Source organism: Podarcis melisellensis, assembly GCF_964234715.1.
Source record: "Podarcis melisellensis genome assembly, chromosome: 13".
NCBI lineage: Eukaryota > Metazoa > Chordata > Lepidosauria > Squamata > Lacertidae > Podarcis > Podarcis melisellensis.
Genome location: NC_138545.1, coordinates 54226208 through 54246963, shown reverse-complemented (window position 1 = coordinate 54246963; position 20756 = coordinate 54226208). Strand labels below are relative to the sequence as shown.

At 45.0% G+C, this 20756-nt stretch overlaps 1 protein-coding gene across 1 annotated transcript; it reads right to left on the bottom strand.

Moving 5' to 3' along the window:
* Positions 1-9062: 9062 nt before the first annotated feature.
* ISCU (iron-sulfur cluster assembly enzyme) lies at positions 9063-13434 on the bottom strand. Its single transcript, XM_081885207.1, has 5 exons — positions 13277-13434; positions 11612-11725; positions 11351-11461; positions 10642-10720; positions 9063-9879 (listed from the first exon to the last, which is right to left on the bottom strand). Exons 1-5 carry the CDS (start codon positions 13373-13375, stop codon positions 9782-9784), a joined length of 501 nt encoding a protein of 166 aa, XP_081741333.1. The 5' UTR covers positions 13376-13434; the 3' UTR covers positions 9063-9781.
* Positions 13435-20756: the final 7322 nt, after the last annotated feature.

The window sequence follows — 20756 nt, the reverse complement described above, 5'->3', positions numbered from 1 at the left end:
TACCACGCACACCATTCTCCTGGGGTGCTGTGGAGAATTAGAACCCTGGAGCCCCTTGCATTCAAACCCAGGAGGACCCAACAAGCCGGGTAGGCCACCTCCTCATCCTTTCTTGTTCAACAAGCACCAGGTTTTTAGGTGAACAGCTTCCGGGATCCCTTTGCGTGACCAGTGGGAGCAAAGCGGGAGGTCCTTGGCTGATTAAGACTCTGGGGGTCAAGGGCTACAGGGCCTCAACCAGGAACCTCGGGCCTAGAGTTACTTGGGCAGAAATAATGATTTATCTGGAAATGCCCGTTCTCTCTGATGGAAAAAGCAACGCTCCCCTTCAGTGGTTATGCCATGTTCTGAAAAACATTTTGTTTAAAACCACACAGGGTAAAAAAAAGGCCAAGGCTTTTTTTTCCTAAGAGTGGCTTCCACCAAAGCTACTCTCTTGGACTCTTCCATAGAAAATGTTGGCAGGCTTCGCAAAACAGTATTTAGTCCCTGGGCAACCACCGCAGCATATCTGAGATCATTGCCATCTCGTCCAGAAGTCACAGCAGCTGCCCAAAGAGATTCAGAGAAATAAACCAGAGGGGTTATCTCTGCATTTTTATAAACTGAAATCTAACCAATTACTTAAGAAATAACCTGAATATTAAACAAATTAATTAAGTAAAGTTGCAGACTGAAATGTATATTCCCTGCCCCTCCTTTCACAACCTCTTTAAACCTTCAGTTACCCATGCACACAAATATACATTCCTATGCAGACCTATGTTCCATTTTTCAGTTATTTGCTTTTTTCTGTGTGCTGCTCTGTGTAAGAGCGTCCATTCGTGGGGGGGGGGCGGATATCAGATTCCATTGGACGCAAACAACCTCAAATAGCTTTTCTCTTGAAGGATGCAGGGCCAGCCCTACCACTGAGTAGAGTGAGGCACTTGGGTGTTGTGGATGGGGATCAAAGTGGTGGTTATGTTCTGCATGGATTCCTTCTTTCCATGGGAGGGGCACTTGTGGGTTTTTCTGCACTGGGTGCCAAGTTAACTTGGCCAGCCATGAACACTGAGTGCTTTGACCTGGGCAGTGGAGGGTGAGTGCCACAGCCTATTCTGCTTCAGACAGCAAAATATTTTGGGCTAGCCTTGGGGAAGTGATTAGAACGAGAGTTGCCAGGTCCAGAGCATCCCTTATGCAGACTTCAGGGCTGTGGCCAGTGGGCTTTATAAGACTCAGCGACTTCTCTTGTCACCTCATGAATCTTTGCACCCAAAAGACAGCACATCTCCTGGCACATCCTGTTTCCTCCTCACACTACAGCCTCTGTCCTCCTCAGTAGGGAGTCACCCACCACCCCTACTTGTCTCTTCCGCCTCTGAGGAGCAGCAGGGATCATTCTCAACACTGCATGCTCCAAAGCCACCTCGGTGTATTCATAGGTTTGCAACTGCAGTTCTTGCTCCTCTGGCCCAGAATCAGAAAATAGATTGCTAGCAGGGTAGGAGTTTAGGGCCTCTCATCTGGACATATTTCTCCCAATCCCTGTATTTGGACCAATATAATGAATTTCCCCTTATTGGTTATTGGAGCTTATCTGGATATTATTAGGATAGGTTATAAAGGCAGGAGCCTTATGGCTTGAGTACTTCCTTCTCCTTCAACTTGCCTTCTCCAGACTGCAATTCCCTTTCTCTGAGATCATTTCCTTGGAAGGTAGCAAGTGGGTTATTTGCGTACTCATCCACAATCAGTAGCCTTGGGTGTGAAGGGTCAAGAATGGAAAATGACTCCTCCATCTCCTCCCATCTCTTCCTTCTCTGGAGGGTGGCAGGAGTCATTCTGTGGACTGTACCTTCCACAGCCCCCTCGGTGTATTCTGAGGTCAGCAACTGCTGTCCTAGCTCCTCTGGTCCAGAATCGGTGTCCAAGGTGAGAGCATGGAATTGTTTTTGCAGCTCCAATGATACAACATGGTTCCTGACAGTCCTACTTTGGTGTGCCACATTCCTCCAGGGGTTCATCTCCTGCAACGGGCAATCTTCCTCCTCCTTACAGGCACCTCACCTGTGTTGCTGCTCCAGCACATTCCACGCAGCTCTGTCAAGAAACTCCACATCTTGTTCTGTAGCTGGAAATGTGGCTAGGCAGGCCTCAAGTTGTTGTACCTTCTCTTCCAACCAATGCACACTTGCTACAAGTGTACTTTTGCATGCTCTCTGGCAGGAAGAGCAACATGGCGCAGGTGCTGCAGGCCCTCGCCCTCCATGTCTCTTGGAGTGTGTGTAGGGCCTCCCCTCAAACGCCCCCCTAAATGAGGGCATTCACAGGCTCCTGGCACAAGCTCCCAAAAGCTACAACCAGCTAAGTCTTAACGGCGGATGTCTCATACTCAGTGTTGTTTGAGAGGTCAAAGAAACCCAAAAAATGAATGCAGTTCTGAAAAGTTCAACCCGCCATCTTGATTCAAAATGGCATCCAATTGTTACCAACCATATACGGAAACCTGCTCCTCAGGAGCCATCAGGCAGAATTTGGTTATAATATATTACAAGGTGTCTAAATGCATAGTGCACATAAAATATTCTAAAATATACAGTAGATACAACAAAATATTTTCAATGCCATCACCAAAATTGGCAGGATCTGGCAGGGACCATACAATTTTGCTTGGGAGGGTGAGAGCCTAATCACATTCCTTAATTGGGTGTTAGCCACCCCTAGTTTAGGGATCAATCAAATTATATAGGTAAGAATTGGTCACAGATCTAAATCTATATAACACAAAATCTTTTATTTTTATTTTTTTAAAAAGACAGTAAATAGCTGGGAAAGCTTCAAAACCTGACCAGTTCTGGCTAAACTGAAGTCTGGTATTAGTAGATGGGAAGAAAAAAACCCTAACCATTCTGTGAGAGAAGCGTTGGGAGCGATTTACGAAGATCTCTGGTCACTGGCAATTTGGGTGGTTCCCATACACAGCTGGTTCTTCCTTTGCCACATCTTCTGCTCTGTGGCCAGATAGTTTGCTTAGGAACAGGGGAAGCTGCTGTAGACCAAATCAGACCACTGGCCCACCTAACACAGTTACAGTCTTCTCTCCTGGCAGCAGCTTGCCAGGATTACAGGTCAGGTTGCTCCCAGTCCCACCCAAAGATGATGCCAGAGATGGAACCCAGGACCTTGTGGGAGCGAAGCAGATGCTCTGCCCCAGAGCCAGGCCCCTTCCCCAAAGCCCCAGGCACTTTCTGGGGTCAGCAAAATGGCACCTCAGCTGGTGATGAAAATACTGCACAAGAAGTGCTTTCTGTTTTTAAAAAATTGATGCTGATGCAAAGTTACTTACTATTAATTAATGGGGTTTTTTTTTAGTTAGCCACTGTCCCTCTCCCAAAAGGGAAACTCAAAGCGGCATACAAATAATCAAAAATTCACAATAGTTAGAACCATGGAACTCACTCCCACAGGAGCCAGTGATGATCACCAACTTGGATGGTTCCTAGGCAGGTTCTTATGACCACAATGAACCAAAATGGCTTGGCCTCCATAGCTGGAGTCAGGCCCCTCATGTGCAGGTTGAACAGAGTTTCAAACTCCCACCTTTGGCAGCAAAATGTAAAGCATAGGAATCAGGCTGTAAAATATTGTTTTGAGCAAGTCCAGCTATGAACTAAGCTGGCTCCCCCCTTCTAACCCACTTAACAAAGAATCAGGCAACAACCTGGGAAGTAAGTTTAAAAAGATTTACTTACTTATACTCATGCATTGGTTCACAGCAATGGCAGCAGTCAAAACTATGCAGGCAACATACTTATATCTACAGTATAAGCAGCTTCAGGGATGCGGAGCAAGTGGAGGCATGTCTGCATCCAATGGTGGTCAAAGGAAGAGAGAGGGGAACCGCAGGTACTGTGTGCTCCAAGGGGAAATGACATCATGCAAAGGCCTGTCTACCAGTTGTATTTCTATGGTCTCAGCAATACTGCAATGCGGCTCTGTGGACTTGGCCCCTTCTCATGCTAACTAGCAAGAATATGCCTTTGTTAAGTTGGCTGCTAATCTCCCACAAAAGCAGATAGTGGAGAGCATGCCATAAACAGGGAGACACCACTGAGATGGGAAGTTATAATAGTTCCTCCATGTTCATCTGCAGTGTATCTTAGAATAGCCACTGGGGAGCCATGAATGCCACTGGATATGGGCTGCTGGGAAGAAGCTAGGGCTGCTTCCTTGCTGTCCAGCTTGTGGCCTTCCGAGAGGCATCTGGTGGGCTGCGGCTGGGAAGCCGAAGGGGCCATATCCACACTCTACACAACAGCAATATGATGCCCCTTAAGCCAGTCATGGCTTCCCCCAAAGAATTCTGGGAACTGTAGTTTGTTGAGGGTGCTGAGAGTTGTGAGGAGACCCCAGTTCTCTTCTCAGAGCTACAATTCCCAGAGCTCCCTGGGAAGAGGATTTGACCGTTAAACCAAACTACAGTCCCCCTGAGTTCTCAGCAGGACCATTTGGCTCAATTTTGTGGACACGCTCCATCAGTTTCATATAGGAAGCAGCAATGGGCATATGAAGCAATGCACCTCTCAGGTTCTTTTGCTCTAATGTTGTTTATTTTCCCGGTATGATTCTTATAATGTTTTAAGCAATTGTTATTGATTTTTAAACAAATAAAAGAACCATTAAACACTTATCCAGCAGTACATTTAATGCTGTTTGTTCTACCCATTGACTTTATACATAAGCTTACACTTTCAGTATTCAAACCTACTACTTAACTTTACTTCTCCACTGAGAAAATTGAGTGGTTGGGATAACAAGGTCTTGATTTTGGTCGTTAACACAGTTCAAGAAAGGGGTTCACGTTTCTTGGAAGGTGTCTCTTTTTGTTATGCCTTTAATTGCCCTCCTGTGTCTGCCGAGATGCTCAGACATTGCTGTATCCCAAATATTATTTTCCCATATCTTCAGGGGTATTTCAGTCTGGTTCTTGCATTGCTGAGCTATCGCTAATCTTGTTGTGGTCAGTAAGAAGCCTGTTGGTTTTCTGTCATGCAAAATGGAGCCCCTCCATGTCCAAAGAGATTAGGGCTAAGGCAGGATTTGGAGAAAGAGGTTGGCTTGTAATTATAATGGGGTATTTGCTGCTCCAAAAGTTTTTAACATGGGGGCATTCTCACTCAACGTGAATGAATGAGCCATGTTTTCCACAACCCTTTCAAGGTATGGGGGAGAGGGAGGGATTCATTTTTGCCAGCCTGACCGGTGTCCAGTGCCATTGGAAGATGACCTTGAGCGAGGCCTCCTGTAAGCGAGCAGATGGTTTTCATGGGGTGGTGGGGGTCCAGATTCCTTCTCATTTGTGATCTTTGTTTGGGTGGCCTAAATCTGATCCCCATACAATCCGAAGGCCTCTAGCACCCCCACTTCATGATCGAATAGTTGTATATTAGGGAAGTAGCACCCTTCAGGATTTAAACAAGGCAAGTGTGTGTAGGCCCTCTCCCCTGTGCTCCAAATGAAGAATGAGCCTGAGATACCTGACACCAGGTAATGCTTTCTTTTAATTCATCCTTTAAAAATAGACAAAAACTACTACAGTGGTACCTCGGAACTTGAATGGCTGTTCTTGAACGTTTTGGTTCCCGAATGCCAAAAACCAGGAAGTGCTCCAGTTTTCTAACGATCTTTGGAAAACTAATGTCCAACGCGGCGTCCGCTATGCAAAAACCTAGCTGTCAGTCAATTGGAAGCCGCACTTTGAAACTCAAAACGTTTCAGAAGTCGAACGGTCTTCCAGAACGGATTCTGTTCAAGTTTCGAGGTACCACTGTACTTGCATTCACTTTTTTCTTTTCAGCAATCCATCTGAACACACACGCTTTTATTATGCATTTGTGGCACTCAGAGGCATAAAAGTAGAATCCTTTTTAAAGTAATGTCCCCTGATTATCTACAGGTGATTCCTACTCACCATAGGTGAACACGCAAGTGGGTGCTTTCAGTCAAAATGACAGAATTCATGATCTGCCACCTTCCCTTTTAAATTGCAAATTTCTGGAACACCCCACAGAATGAAGATGACTGTTCAAAATACAGGCCATGTTTCAATATCCACTCAAGGGAGTGAGATTATTCTTTGCATTTGAGATCCCTGTTAAGCTCTGGACGCTTCTGCCACCGTACAGACCAGCCACGTGTCATTGCCTGCACGCCCTTTGTGAGATCTGCAATTCTTCTTGCTCCCACCAGTTTCTGAAATAGTAATGGAAGGCTGGATTTCCCCCAACTCCTTTCCAGCCTCTCTTCCCCAGCGCCTGCATGTCTCAGTGCCACATCTGGAAGGGGGCGGGGAAGCTATCATGAAATCTATTTCTCTCCTGGGATTAAAGGAGGAAATAGCCAGCATACTTGTGCAAAAAGGCAAAAGCTGAGAGGCCCTAGTGCTGGTTTTTCTGGTGCCTTGGCCGCTCTGTGGGCTAAGGGAAAGCATTATCGGCGGGCCTTTTGGAGAGGCCTCTGATAAAACAGGAGAACGCCAGGAAGTCAAGCCTCTTGTACTCAGCCATTTTTTGAGAGGTGTTTTTCTGGCCACCTCCAGAAGGAAGGGGAAGGGCTTGAATCTTCAGACAAGAGAAGAGCACTGTTCCCCAACTTGGGAAATGCACAACTAAGCAAGACACGCAGTGCTGTTGCAAAGGTTTGCATTCAGCAAATTAAACACAATATTGCATCTTGTGCTGCTGTTTTCGGGAGGGCTATGTATGTAGATGGATCAAAGCAGCTGCCTGCTTTTGGGGGCTCTCCATAAGGATGTGGCTATGGGGGACATCACAGGAAGCTCCTGCACTACACCATTTGCTACACCCCTGGAGAGGAGTCCGATCGCTAGACATGAGCTGTGCTGGACACAAAAAGCAGCCTTGTTCTTTAGCTCAGCACTGGGAGGGGGCAGAGCTGCCCTGCCCTTCAGATTTTGCCCCTTTTGGGAAATCTTGATATTCCAGCAAGAACCAGATGCTTTTAAAATCTAAACATTTCAGATGTGTTTTTTTAATATATATATAAACCCCCCTTTCCTGCATTTGAGGAGCAACACATTGGCAACAGGAATAGTTTTACAGCCTGCAAGTCTGTCTTATGGTGCACAGCTGCTGTTATAAACCACGATGCTGGAGCAGCTGTAGAGACATTTCAGTTAGAAACCTGAGCTACTAATAAATTATTTGACGTGCCACAGACCTCCAATGAGAGAGCAACTGCTGCTCAGCATGAACTGGAATACTTGCAAGTCCCTTGCAAAAGTGGCAAGCGTTTCTCACTCACAGAGGGATGCAAAGCAAAATTGTCGAGGGTATTTATGTACAGTGAGCATTAGAAGATTCGGGATTTAAGAGGGTACTTCATGCATCACTTATGCAACTCCCTATAGAACTCCCTCTTGCAGGAAGCAGTGATAACCACAATCTTGGCTGGCTTTAAAAGAGGACTGGATAATTTCATTGGGAGGGGAAAATGGCTACTAGCCTGGATGGCTGTGCTCTGCCCTCCATGATCAGAGGAATGTTTCTGAATAACAGTTGCTGGAAAATGCAGGAGAGGGCCTGCTTGCGGGCTTCCCACTGGCTGGCCACTGTGAGGAGGCTGGACTAGATGGGCACGCACTGGCCTGGTCCAGCAATGCTGTTCTTCATGTCTTCTGTTAATGGTGGTGATTCACACGTGAGTGGACCCACCTCACTGCTGGTGCTGGGCAGCTCTCTGGAGTGTGTAAAGCAGGGATTGTCAACCTGGTCCCTACCGCCCACTAGTGGGTGTTTCAGGATTCTAGGTGGGCAGTAGGGGGTTCTCTGGCACAAGCTGAATCCTCCTTCCATCGAGCACTGGTGGGCGGTAAGGAAATTTTACCATCAAAAAAGATGCATTAGTGGGCGGTAGGTACAAAAAGGTTGACTACCCCTGGTGTAAAGCAAGGGGAAGTGATTCAATCTGAAATGCTCCCCTGGGACAGGCTGGATATAGTCGGTTGGTTAAGAATATAAGGGGAGCCCTGCAGCAGCAGCAGCAGCAGCAGCAGGGTCAGACATTTGGCAAAGGACAAGATGGCACCCCCATTTAATGCACAGAAGCTGGACTGGCAGCTGAATCTTGTCTGGATGCTGATGATGTCTTTGTGAGACAGCTTTGGGAGCACAGGGCAGGCTGCCCTCAGGGACTTCTTATTGCCACTCCCTATCATATGCCACCCAAGGCAACCCCTTCCACTACTAAACACACTTCAAGAATCAGTCCAACTGTAACATCACTTTTTCTCTCCTCTCCTATCCACCACCCAGAAACTAAAAAGGGAACTCTTCCTTAAGTACTAGTTCATTAAACTTTTTTATTTTTCAGGTTGCTTTGGTTGTAAATCAGCCAAGGAACCTGGAAATGTAGTTCTGGCCTGTCACTATTCCTGAAGCTAAGGACTGTGCAAGAAAACTCCAACTGAGTTTTGCTGGGCAATAGCACCCCCTGCCATTCCTTGGGGGGGGGAGGGGGGGATAAATGCAGATTTTGCTATGAATACACCCCTCACATTAGTGAAGGACTTTTTGCCTTTCTTGCTGAGAAACTGAGCTATCTTGTCCTTCTAAGCAATGCTGTTCTCTAATGGGGCTGACTGCTTTTCAAGGCTGTTTCAAAGAGGACAGGGCTGGCATTTCCCAAAGATGATGAGCAAATCTCCTGAGTGTCGGTTGCTGGGGAGCAAGAGGACTGTGGCCTACATTCCCTACTTTTAGAAGGGCCATAAAAGCAATCGGCAGCAAAATGTCACTGTGAAAGGAGCGACCCTACAGGGTCCCAGCCAGCCATTCCCGCCAAGGAAGGCACCACAGTCTTCCCTCCCCCTCAGTTTGTTTTCTCTCTTCCCACTGTCACTCTGTGTTGCATCCTCCACACCCACCCACCCCAAGCAGGCTGATACCTCTCTTGTTTCTCTGTGGTCTGGCTGAATACTGTTGTGTCAAATAAGGCATTTATACAAATTCCTCTTCTAAATTCAGCCTGAAATTTGCTAGGAACAAACACACAATTCATTGAGCCAGAGCACAGCATATATTATCTCTATTTATTTCTATATAGCATACACTATACATAAAAGAAATCTGAAAGTTGTGCATAAACTGTCTGATCACACAATCCTTTTCTTTAAAACCCAAACTGGGGAATAAGGATAGGAACATGGTTGTTTCTGCCTTAAATCTCCTCCCTCCCGGCTAGAAGAACATGCTGCTGGCGACGGGAAGGGAGATTCTTGCTGCCTCATCTGCGGAAACAGGAGAGGAACTTCTACCTTCTTTAGTCCCCAAAGATATCTAGAGTGGGCTCAATTTCCCTTCCTGTGGGGAGAGTTACAGGTCCCTGACTGTTCTCTTGTAGCAGGCAGCTTTGCCCGAAGCGGAAATGGGGCTGCTCCTTGCAACAGCAGGCCATGCCCTAGCAAACACGTAGGCAATTGCCTCCTACACACTGAAAGCTGGAACGATTACTTATAGCAAAATTCTCACACTGAAATCACAAGAAGGTTCTTCTTTTTCCTCCCACGTGTGGAAGGAAAACAGAAAAGCTGGTAGCAAAGATGATCAAGGCGACTGCCCTGAGGTGGTTCCAATGCAGCCTGACATTGTGCATGCTTCCAAAATGCACTAAGGTGATTTGTTGGCTCCTTGCTGTAATTGCCCTGCTAAATTACAATTGGAATGACAAAGTTGTCGCGGGACAGGCCTCCAGGCCTTTTGACACGCAGCACCTCCTTCTAGGCCACGCTTGCATTTTTTCCTGGCTCACTGCTCTTCGGCCCCTGCTTCAACTTGTAATCTGCTAAGGCAGCCCTGATGGCATCTTCTGCCAGCACTAAGGGAGGAAGAACACAAGTGAAATATTACACTGGTTTAACAGCGGAAGACGAATAAGCAAAATAATTTCAATCCTGAGTGCCAAGGACTCTGGGAGAAGAGCCATACTTCTGGCTCTCTCCTGCAACTCAGCAGGCCAATTCACAACCTTGGCAGTAAACCCCCACATTCACCTTGTGGTGACCTTTATGCATTTCTAAAGTGAAGGAGAGATTTCCTATGTGCCCAGATTTCTGAGTTTTGAGGGGTGTTCTTAGGCCAGTTTATGACTTAGCACGGGCATAGCACTTGCGCACAAATCAGTTCACTTGCCTTCTCAGCATTCTTCACAACAGCCCCATAAAGATAAGCCAATATTATTCTCAGTGTCTCAACCCTGACTCCCTTTTCAACAGCCTTCCACTGAGTTTAACGGCAGGAACTATAACAGGAACTTCCTGGTTCAGTCTATCACAACGCTAGCTCTAGAACCAATTTCCAGCCTTCCAAGGTTGGAGAACTTGTAGCTGTACAGATGTTGTTGGATTACAACTCTCCTTAGCACCAATCAGAGAAAGGCATATGCCCTTATATTCTAGCTCCTCACTTTCTCTAAGAACATACCAACTACATAGAAGGCATCTCTGTAAAATAACTTCACTTACATCCACCTTTCTTGTTCACGACTGACTATTTGCATTTGGGGCCTTGTGGTGCTTCTTTCCAACAACTTGTCTGCAAAGAGTTTCAATGGTAACAAAGGACAAAAAAGGTTACTTACTGGAGCAGTGCAATTTTACTGGAGGAAGGCAGAGCTCTTTAGCAATGTCTGTGTTTTTGATCTTCAAGGCTTCATCAACCTGAAACATACAAAAATTACTACTTAGCCTTCCATTTCATACCATGGATTTAGGCACACAGGACTACTGTCTTGCACTACCACACTTCAGGTCTATCGAGCTCAATATTGTTTAGAAGAACTGGCAGTGGTTCTTTCAGAGAAGGTATCTTCCCAGTCCTATCTGGAAAGGCTGAGGATTGAACATAATACTTTCTGAACACAAAACAGGTGCGTAAGCTACAACTTTTCCATAGCAACTGCTGCTAACTCTGCTCCACAGACACAATTTCATTTTCTATTGCCAGCTTACTACCCCTTTGCTGGAAGCAGTATGCTTCTGAAATTCAGCTGCTGAAACTGGTAGGAAGGGTGCTGCTGCAATCATATCCTGTCTGCAGGCTTCACAGAATCATCTGGCTGATCACTGAGAACAGGATGCTGGACTAAAAGGACTTTTGGTCTGATCCAGCTCCAGGCCTCCACAATTGACTTCCACATTATTAGACTCTTAGGATGATGCATGCAAAATCTATCCTCCCTGGACTGGAAACGACTTTCTTCAAGCAGCCTAAGACATGGTAATGCAACATGAAAGGTTTTTTTCCAAAACAAGGCCAAGGTATAATATATTGACAGGCATCAGACTTACCGTCTTGCCCTTCACCCATTCAGTAGCCAAGGAACTCGAAGCGATTGCTGACCCACAGCCAAACGTCTTGAACCTGGCATCTGTTATCTTTCCATTTTCATCTACTTCCACCTGAGGACATTTTCAAGAGAGTGACTAAGCATTGCATTGAAACAAAAGAGACACTTCTCTTGCTCACGATCACAGAGAATAGAGGGTGAGAGATTGGAAGAGGCTTTATTGTCTCACAGCCTTTGGTGCCTCAAGGCAGCACTAACTTACTTGCAGCTTCATGACGTCTCCACAGGCTGGTGCTCCCACAAGGCCAGTCCCAACATTCTTTGCGTTCTTATCCAGGGAACCAACATTTCGTGGGTTCTCATAGTGATCAACAACCTGGAATTCAAAAGCAAAGGTTTGATGTGCATCTTCACGGGACAAAGGTGAATCCTTGAATGAGATAATCATCCTGGACCCTTGCAACTCTGCAATTCTATTTTTAGGGCTATTCACGTATCATTTAATGGAGTCGCAAAGTCTCTGACTGCCACCTACTGGAGACATTTCTTGACTGAGCCCTAGACATCTGGGGTGTCTATCTTTGGATTTTCTGCATCATCACACAGGTGGCCGGACAAGCCAGCCTACAGGGATCCTTCCAATTGTTGATTTCTGCCACTCAGTCCAGCACAACTTAAAGAGATCCCCAAGAAATGACTAAAACTTATCCCAGTCTCATAAAATATCTGTCAAGGGGAGGGGGAGTGTCTGCAATGCCCTGTGTACACAACCTTGTAGTCAAAGTGCTCCTCCATATTATGGGCAGGAGAAGGAAACAGCATGGCCCTTCGAACCCAGCAGGGAATATACTGGTGCACAGTATCTAGCCAGTACTCTAACATTCTAAGCCAGCTGTCTGCAAACCCCCACCACTGTGCGCCGTTTCCTGCCTCTCCTTCTGTGCCTCCTTTTGGTATACCACCCTTCATATACCAGCTCTCTGACTACGTTAGCCCTGTTCCTTCTGCATCCTTCCTCCTTCCCTCCATGAATCACAGCAACTCCCACAGCTTATGATTACTGTTAATCATTCCTAGAGCACATGGATTTCACTAAGCATTGTACACTAGAGCAAGGCAGTCCCTGCCTGCAGGCTAACAATCTAGAAGCCATGATACAAAATGGAAAAGGGGTGAGAGTAAAAAAGGGCAACCTCAGTCACCAACTTCTCTATCTACCCACAATGCAGCCCCTGCCCCACTTTGAGGCATTTCCCCATGCCTCCCTCTAACCACCAGCTATTTGTTAAAGGTCACCACTCAACTTATTATTTTTTAAAATGAAGTGTCCTCGTTATTTATACTAATTAACTCCTCCCAGGCATCTATTCTGTTAGAAGCCCACTAAACTGTCCCCTCCCCAAATCTGTGCAGGCTTCCCTTCTCACCCTTTTTCTGGTGTTCCACTCAGTTTCCAGCCACCCTTGTTGTATCAGCCCCAGGTCTACAAAGATCCCCAATTCTACCTTAGCCCCCCAAATCCTTATCACACCCCCTCTCCATCCCCCCCAGGTTACCCCCAACACCCCTTATGACCCCCATATCTGCGCAGCGTTCCCTTACACCCCCTTGTGATATCCCCCATAATCCAGCTACCCATTCAGAATGACAGCCGCTGCCTTATAGAATCACGGGGCTGCAGAGCGGAAGGGGCCCTCCAAGGGTCCTCGAGTCCGTCCTCCTGCGATGCAGGAGTGACAGCTGAGGGATCCCTGACAGGTGGCCGCCTGGCTTCTGCTTCTCAAAACCCTCCAGGGAAGGCGGGTCTGCCACCTTCCCAGGGACCCCCCCCCCGAAAACCCCTGTTCTGCTGGGTCCTCCCCCCTCGCCCGCCTTTCTCCTGCGACCCTCAAAGCCCCCCTGGAGTGAGCCAGCCCCCGTCCCCTACCTTCTCGTGGTATCCCGCGGCGAGGGGAGCCTGGGCCGGCCCAGGCCTCAGGAGAGCCGCCGCCGCCCGCTGCGCAACGCTCGCCCTCAGCGCCGCCATCTTGTCTGCTGAAGGAGGACTGCGACGCAGGAGACAAGGACGGCGCGAGATTGTGACGCCGCGCCTGCAGCGCCAGGTGAGGCCACAGCGCCCTGCTGAGGGCAAAACGAAAGGGGCGTCGTTAGCCACGCCCTCCGGGAGGAATAAACTTAACCCGCCCGGGGAGGGAATTAGTCTGGATGTTATTGTCATGATTGTTATTTGTCTTATTGCTATCGTTATTATTATTATTGCAAGTTTTGATTTGTTGCTTTGTCTGCAGTCCCAATTCCACTTGGGCGCGAATCCTGCTGAATTCAGTTTGATTTACTTCTGAGTAGACATTATGTACACACATACATAATTCTATTTGAGTTCCATCTTTCCGGGGTTCAAACCATGCTCCATGCGGCTTACAACATGAAAAAGCACAATTCCAACGTAACAACAGTAGTCATAAATAATAAGTATAACAAAAAACGCATAACCAAGCATAAATCAGAGTACTGCAACATCTGAAATGAAATACCAAAGATTACAGTCATTAACTGTAACAACCCGCCCACCTCCCAACAAAACCTCTTAAAGAATTCCCAGGCCCGAGGCTGTTCAGCGCCACAGCTTTGGTCAGGCCCTCGCCCTCCCAGGCCTAGCGCGGGGAAAGCCGCCACCCAGCGCCTTTTAGCTTTGGGGTGCAAAGGAGCTATGCTTTTTTCTTGCTTTCTTGCCTTTGATTTATTAGAACTGTTTCTATCCCACTTTTCATGTCAGCGCCACAAGGCAGGAGACACAAAAAACATTAAACGACATTGAAACTTACAGAAAATAGTAGTCAGGCCAAAACCGATATTTGCTGACCATAATTACTGTACTTAATTATTGAGAGCATAAATGTTTAGCAGTCATGAGAGAATGCCATCAGTGTTGGCATCCGCTTTGATTTTACAGTTTTATATGTATTTTTACACTAATTATTTTATTTATTGAATATTTTATTGGGAAGTATGCAAAGAATGGGAGTAAATAAATGATTTATTATTTGAAGCAGGTGGGCGTAGAAATACTTTCATTTATGGCCTGACGAGACTCTGGAGAGGACCCAGCTTTTATGCGTGGCTCTTGGGCCCCCATCACCCAGCCAGGGGCTCTGGAGCAAATTTAATGCTGCTTTAAGAGCAGATGCCTCCCCGACTTCCGGAGGCGGCGCAAAACGGCAATGGCGGTCCTCTTTACTGTGTGAAGAGGGGCTCCGCGAAAAAGGGTCGTCCGCTGCGGCAAAGCGGAGACCCATTAAGACAAACCGTAGGCAGAGCGAGCCTGCGGCCGTGGGACTCGGCGGGTGCCAGAAGCCCCCCCAGAAACGAGGAAGGGACCTCGTAAGAGGCTCCGGAACGTGAAAGGGGGAGCGGCGCTGTGAGTTCATCGCTCTTTTCGCGGAAGTGAAGCCGCGCTGCTGTTGCTGATGAGCGTCGACCTTTCTTCTTGAAAATCATCGGAATTGGCTGCAATTTACCCGTGAGTAAGGGGTACTAAAGATTGACTCAAATTTATTTAATTCGGCTGAAAACGGGAGGCGAGTAACAGGAAGTCCGTCTCCCGGTCCTGCTAATCAGAGCAAAGCAAAGAACCCGATGCGGGCTGAAGCGCCCAAAAGAGACTTTGAAATTAGTATGAAGGGGCATTAACAGACTGTGTTCTTTTAGAAATCAAAAAAATTGAAGGATTAAATCTTTTGGTTTACTGCGCTAAGGAATCTTCCTCCTATTGTGAAGTGACGTGGAATTGAAGGGATAACCGAGCTATCGGACTGCCATTGTTGCAAAGGAGTACTGACAGGCTGCTGAAACTTTTTCTTAAGTACAAATTGTTGCATTGATGGATACACTATCGCTTTAATACTGATATTGGAACCTTTCTGCTACCTTGTGGCACTATATTGAAACAGAACTATCTGAAAGCCTCCTTTTCGAACTTGGGGATTATAAAAGTTGAAATAGGAACTTTGATGGTGGAAAAGAAACTTTCTTTCCTTTGAAAACCACCCCTAGTGGATTTGCGGAGGCATAGAGGTCTGGGAACTGTACCTTATTGGGATTTTTTGTGGTTTAATTGTTTACATTCTGGACTTGCCTTTCTCATGGATTGAAAGACTATTTGACCTTGAACAGAGGCAGCTGGGGAATGAGTGGCCCAGGGAAAACAAGAGCATCTAAAGCTAAGGAAGCCTTGGCTGAGGAAGCTAAAGAAAAGAAAAAAGATAAGAGAGCTGGGCAGCTTGTTCAAACAACGTTGACTCATCAACGCAGATCCTCGGTACCAACTGTGCTGACGGCGCAGGAGGAAGAAGTTGAAACGCCTGCAACAGAAGATATGGCAACTGGAGGAACTGATCCAGTCTTGAAACAAATTTTGGAACAACTGGCACTTTTGAATAAGAAGGTGGACGATCAGTCATCTAAAATTGACAGAGCTACATCTACTATCAGTAAGTTAACAGATCAGGTTTCCCAGCATACTCAGGCTATTGAGAAATTGCAAGGAGCTACGGCGGAGAACTACAAATTAGCTGCGGAAGCCAATCAAAAAGCTGAGCAAGCATGCAAAAAGGTGGAGGAGATCAAAGGGGAAGTAAGACCTCTGAAAAGACAGGTAGGAGAACAGCAAGCCTACCTGTCAATGGTGGAACTGAAAAGTAAGGAATGTAATCTTAGGCTGAGGGCCGTCCCAGAGCTGGAGCAGGGCAACCTAGAGGAATTTTTGACACAGTTGTTTTCTAAATTTTGGGGGGTTGAGGAAGATAAAGACTTCAAAATTGTGACGGCCTTCAGATTGGGAAGATCGGTTAAGAAAGACAAGTCCAGAGACTGTTTGGTTTGTTTGAGAACAAGAGAGGAAAGAGACAAGATACTAGGCCAACATTTTAAAAAATCTCTGGAAGTTGAAGGTAAAAGGGCAGAAATTTATAGAGACATTCCTAAATATCTGTTGGACCTTAGAGCTTTATATACAGACTTGGCTAAATTGTTAAGGTACAACGCAATCCCTTACAGGTGGGAATTCCCTCAAGGTTTATCATTCACCTATAAAGGAAAGAAGGTAAGAATTAAAACACCAGAGGACCACCAGAAGTTCCTACACGACAACGAGGAGGACCTCCAAAAGAGAGCTGTAGATTCTTGGCCTCCACCACCGGGATCACCACCAAGACCCGTACCATCTGGAGGCGGACCGGCACCACAGCCTTCGGGAACGGAGGACAAATTAGATACCCAACTGTGATATTTAAGAAGTAGACCAGGATGTCTCTACAGCTTCTTAGTTGGAACATAAATGGCGGGAATTCTCCAGAAAAACGGAGAAAAGTATTTCATATTTTGAAAAAAGAACAATTGGACATTATTTGCCTGCAAGAAACACATGTGACAAGACTCCACAGAAAAGTGTTAATTAACAAAAGGCTAGGCCAAGAATTTATCTCATCGGACAAAGTTAAGAAAAGAGGAGTGGTGATATATGCAAAGGAGAACTTGTCACCAAAATTCGTATTTAAAGATGAACAGGGTAGAATTTTGGCAATTGAAATTCAGACACAAGGAGAAAAGTTTTTAATTCTAGGAATATACGCCCCAAATGATGGAAAATCGGAAATTTTCAAGAAGCTGCATGAGACTATGCTGGACTATTTGGATTACAACAACATTATCATGTTGGGAGATATGAACGGCGTCGCCTCAGTGAATATGGATAAGTCGCAAAGTGCTAATATAACGAAAGACGGCAGACTACCAAAAACCTTTTTCGAAATGACTGACAATTTGGATTTGATTGACATATGGAGGATCAAGAACCCTCTAGGGAAAGAAGGAACTTTCTTTTCTGAGGCCCACATGACATGGACGCGAATCGACCAAATATGGATAACTAGAGGGCTGGCACCTAAGACTAGAAAAGCGGAAATCTGCCCAAAAACCTGCTCCGACCACAACGCTTTGAGAATGGAATTGAGATTAAATACAACCGGATCTTTCAGATGGAGAATGAATGACGCTTTGTTAAGAGATCAGGAGATTGTTAAGAAGGCCCAAAAAGTTTTAAAGGATTATTTTGAAATAAACTTAAAGACAAACGTGGAAAAAAGAACAATCTGGGACGCAAGCAAAGCAGTTATGAGAGGGTTTCTAATACAGCAGAACACGATTAAAAAAAGGCTCTGGAATGAAAAGAAGGAGAAGATTTTGGAGAAAATAAGAGAAGGAGAGAAAAAACTGAGATCCAGGCCTAAATCAAAGGAAGTATTGAGAGAAGTGAAGTTTTTCCAGGCACAATATTCGAAACTGATAAATCAAGAGGTGGAATGGAAAATTAAACAAATGAAACAAAGATCCTTTGAATCTGCTAATAAGTGCGGGAAGTTGTTGGCATGGCAGTTGAAAAAGAGACAAAAACTTAATACAGTTACAAATCTAGAGATTGAAGGGAGAATGGTTCAGAAACCCGAGGAAATTAGAAAGTGTTTCCAGAGATATTTCAAAGAACTTTATTCACAAAGGCCACAAAAAGGCTCGGAGGTGGACCAATTTGTCACAACTAATGGATTACAAAAAATACCCCAGGAAATGAGAGCAACCCTGAACTGTAATATTACAATCCAAGAAATTGAATGCGCCATTCAGAACCTCCAACTGGGCAAGTCTCCGGGACCTGATGGGCTTACTTCCAAATATTATAAGGCATTGAAGGATTCATTGATACAACCATTGTTGGAAGTTTGTAACCAGATTATGGAGGGGAGGAAGGCACCGGAAACGTGGAAAGAAGCTTTCATCACGTTGATACCAAAATCAGAAACTGAAAAAACTCAACTTAAAAACTACCGTCCTATCTCACTCCTAAATGTGGATTACAAAATCTTTGCAGACATTTTGGCAAGCAGGTTTAAGAAAGTACTAAATGAAGTGATTCATAAGGACCAAGCAGGCTTTCTCCCTGGCAGACATTTATTTGATAACACAAGAAACATCATTGACATTTTGGAATTTTTACAGACTAACTCAAATACAAGAGCGGTGTTGATCTTTATTGATGCGGAGAAAGCCTTTGACAACATTTCTTGGATGTTTATGAAGAAAAATTTGGAAAGGATGGGAGTAGGGCGGGGGTTTGAAAATGGAATAGAAGCAATCTATTCAGAACAAAAAGCTAAATTGATAGTAAACAACGTGGTGACAGAGGAGTTCAAAATTGAAAAAGGGACACGACAGGGGTGCCCTTTATCTCCTCTGTTGTTTATTTCAGTCCTGGAGGTGCTATTGAACATGATTAGAAATGACCGGTTGACACAGGGAATTGTGGTCGGAGAGAAACAATATAAACTGAAAGCTTTTGCAGATGACTTGGTATTAACATTACAGGAGCCAGCCTCTAGTACTAAAAGAGCGTTAGAATTAATTTCTGACTTTGGTCGGGTGGCGGGATTCAAGCTGAATAAACAAAAAACTAAAGTTTTAGCAAAAAACTTGACAACTACCGAAATAGAGGAGTTCAGAAAAGAAACAGAACTAAATGTGGTTAAAAAAGTAAAGTACTTAGGGGTGCACTTGACCTCCAAAAATTTGAATTTGTTTAAGGATAATTATGAGAAATGTTGGTCAGAGATCAAAAGAGACTTGGAAACATGGTCAAGACTGAAACTTTCCTTGTTGGGCAGAATAGCTGCTATAAAGATGAATGTTTTGCCGAAAATGCTATTTTTGTTTCAGGCCCTCCAGATCGTGGATAAGGTGGAATGTTTTGGAAAATGGCAGAGGGATATGTCTAAATTTGTCTGGCAGGGCAAAAAGCCCCGAATAAAGTTTAAAATACTAACAGATGCGAAAGAAAGAGGGGGATTTGCCCTGCCGGACTTGAAGTTATATTATGAATCTGCAGCCCTCTGCTGGTTGAAGGATTGGATTTTGTTGGAGAACACTGATGTCCTCGACCTGGAGGGATTTGATAATGCTTTTGGGTGGCATGCATATTTGTGGTACGACAAGGTTAAAGTTCATAAATCGTTCAAAAACCATATTGTCAGAAGGGCAATTTTTATGGTCTGGTCAAAATATAAAGACTTATTGGAGAGTAAAACTCCGAGGTGGCTCTCACCGATGGAGGCCAAAGCACGTAAAAGACTCAATATGGAGGCCCATTGGCCTAAATATTGGGAAATAATTGAAAAAATTGGAGATAAATGGAGGTTGCAGAGTATGGAAAAGTTAAAAAACAAGGTGCGAGATTGGTTGCATTATGCTCAAATCCAGGAAGTTTTTAAAGCGGACAAAAAAGTGGGTTTCCAGGAGGAAAAATCGAAACTAGAGAGAGTTGCTTGAGCCAAAATCTAAGTTAATTTCGAGAATGTACAACTTGCTGCTTAAATGGAATACACAGGATGAGATTGTTAAATCCTCCATGATAAAGTGGGCGCAGGACTTGGGGCACAACATTATGTTTGAAGACTGGGAAAGGTTATGGAACACCGGAATGAAATTCACGGCATGTAGTGCCTTGAAGGAAAATATCATGAAAATGACATACCGGTGGTACATGACCCCAGTCAAGCTTGCAAAGATATATCACCTGTCTGATAATAAATGTTGGAAATGTAAAGAGGAGGAAGGGACATTTCTACACCTCTGGTGGACCTGCCCGAAGGTGAAGGCCTTCTGGGAGATGATACATAATGAACTAAAAAAGGTGCTTAGACTCACCTTACCCAAGAAACCGGAGGCCTTCCTCCTGGGCATGGTAGACCAGAGGGTGGCTAAGAAAGATAGAACTTTCTTTATGTACGCTACTACAGCAGCAAGGATCTTGATGGCAAAGCACTGGAAGACACAAAATCTACCCACACTGGAAGAATGGCAGACGCAGCTGATGGATTATATGGAACTGGCTGAAATGACTGGCAGAATTCGAGACTCGGGAGAAGAAGAAACGGAGGAAGTTTGGGAAAAATTTAAGGACTATTTGAAAAAGCATTATAAGTTGTATGAATGTTAAAAAATGCTTCTCTCTAGGAAATTATAGCTTCAGTATTGGTAAATCTTTGAATTGGTAAATAAGGCACAACAAGACAGAAGTGGTGTAATGAAATAATTTTATTGTGTTGAAACTAAAAATTAATGGATTTGGATTGAAATGTTTAGAGACCAGATATCACGATAAAATGGAAGATATATTATTATGTTTAAAATAAGTTAACAAATTGCTGAGGTTTCGGTTTTACAGAGAATGCAGTGTCCGGAAGATGGGGGGAGTCCACTAGATTTATGGAAACATGTATTTTGGAATTTGAATTTTGTATATTATAAACCTAATAAAAATTATTTAAAAAAAAAAAAAGAGCAGATGCCTCCCCGCTCTG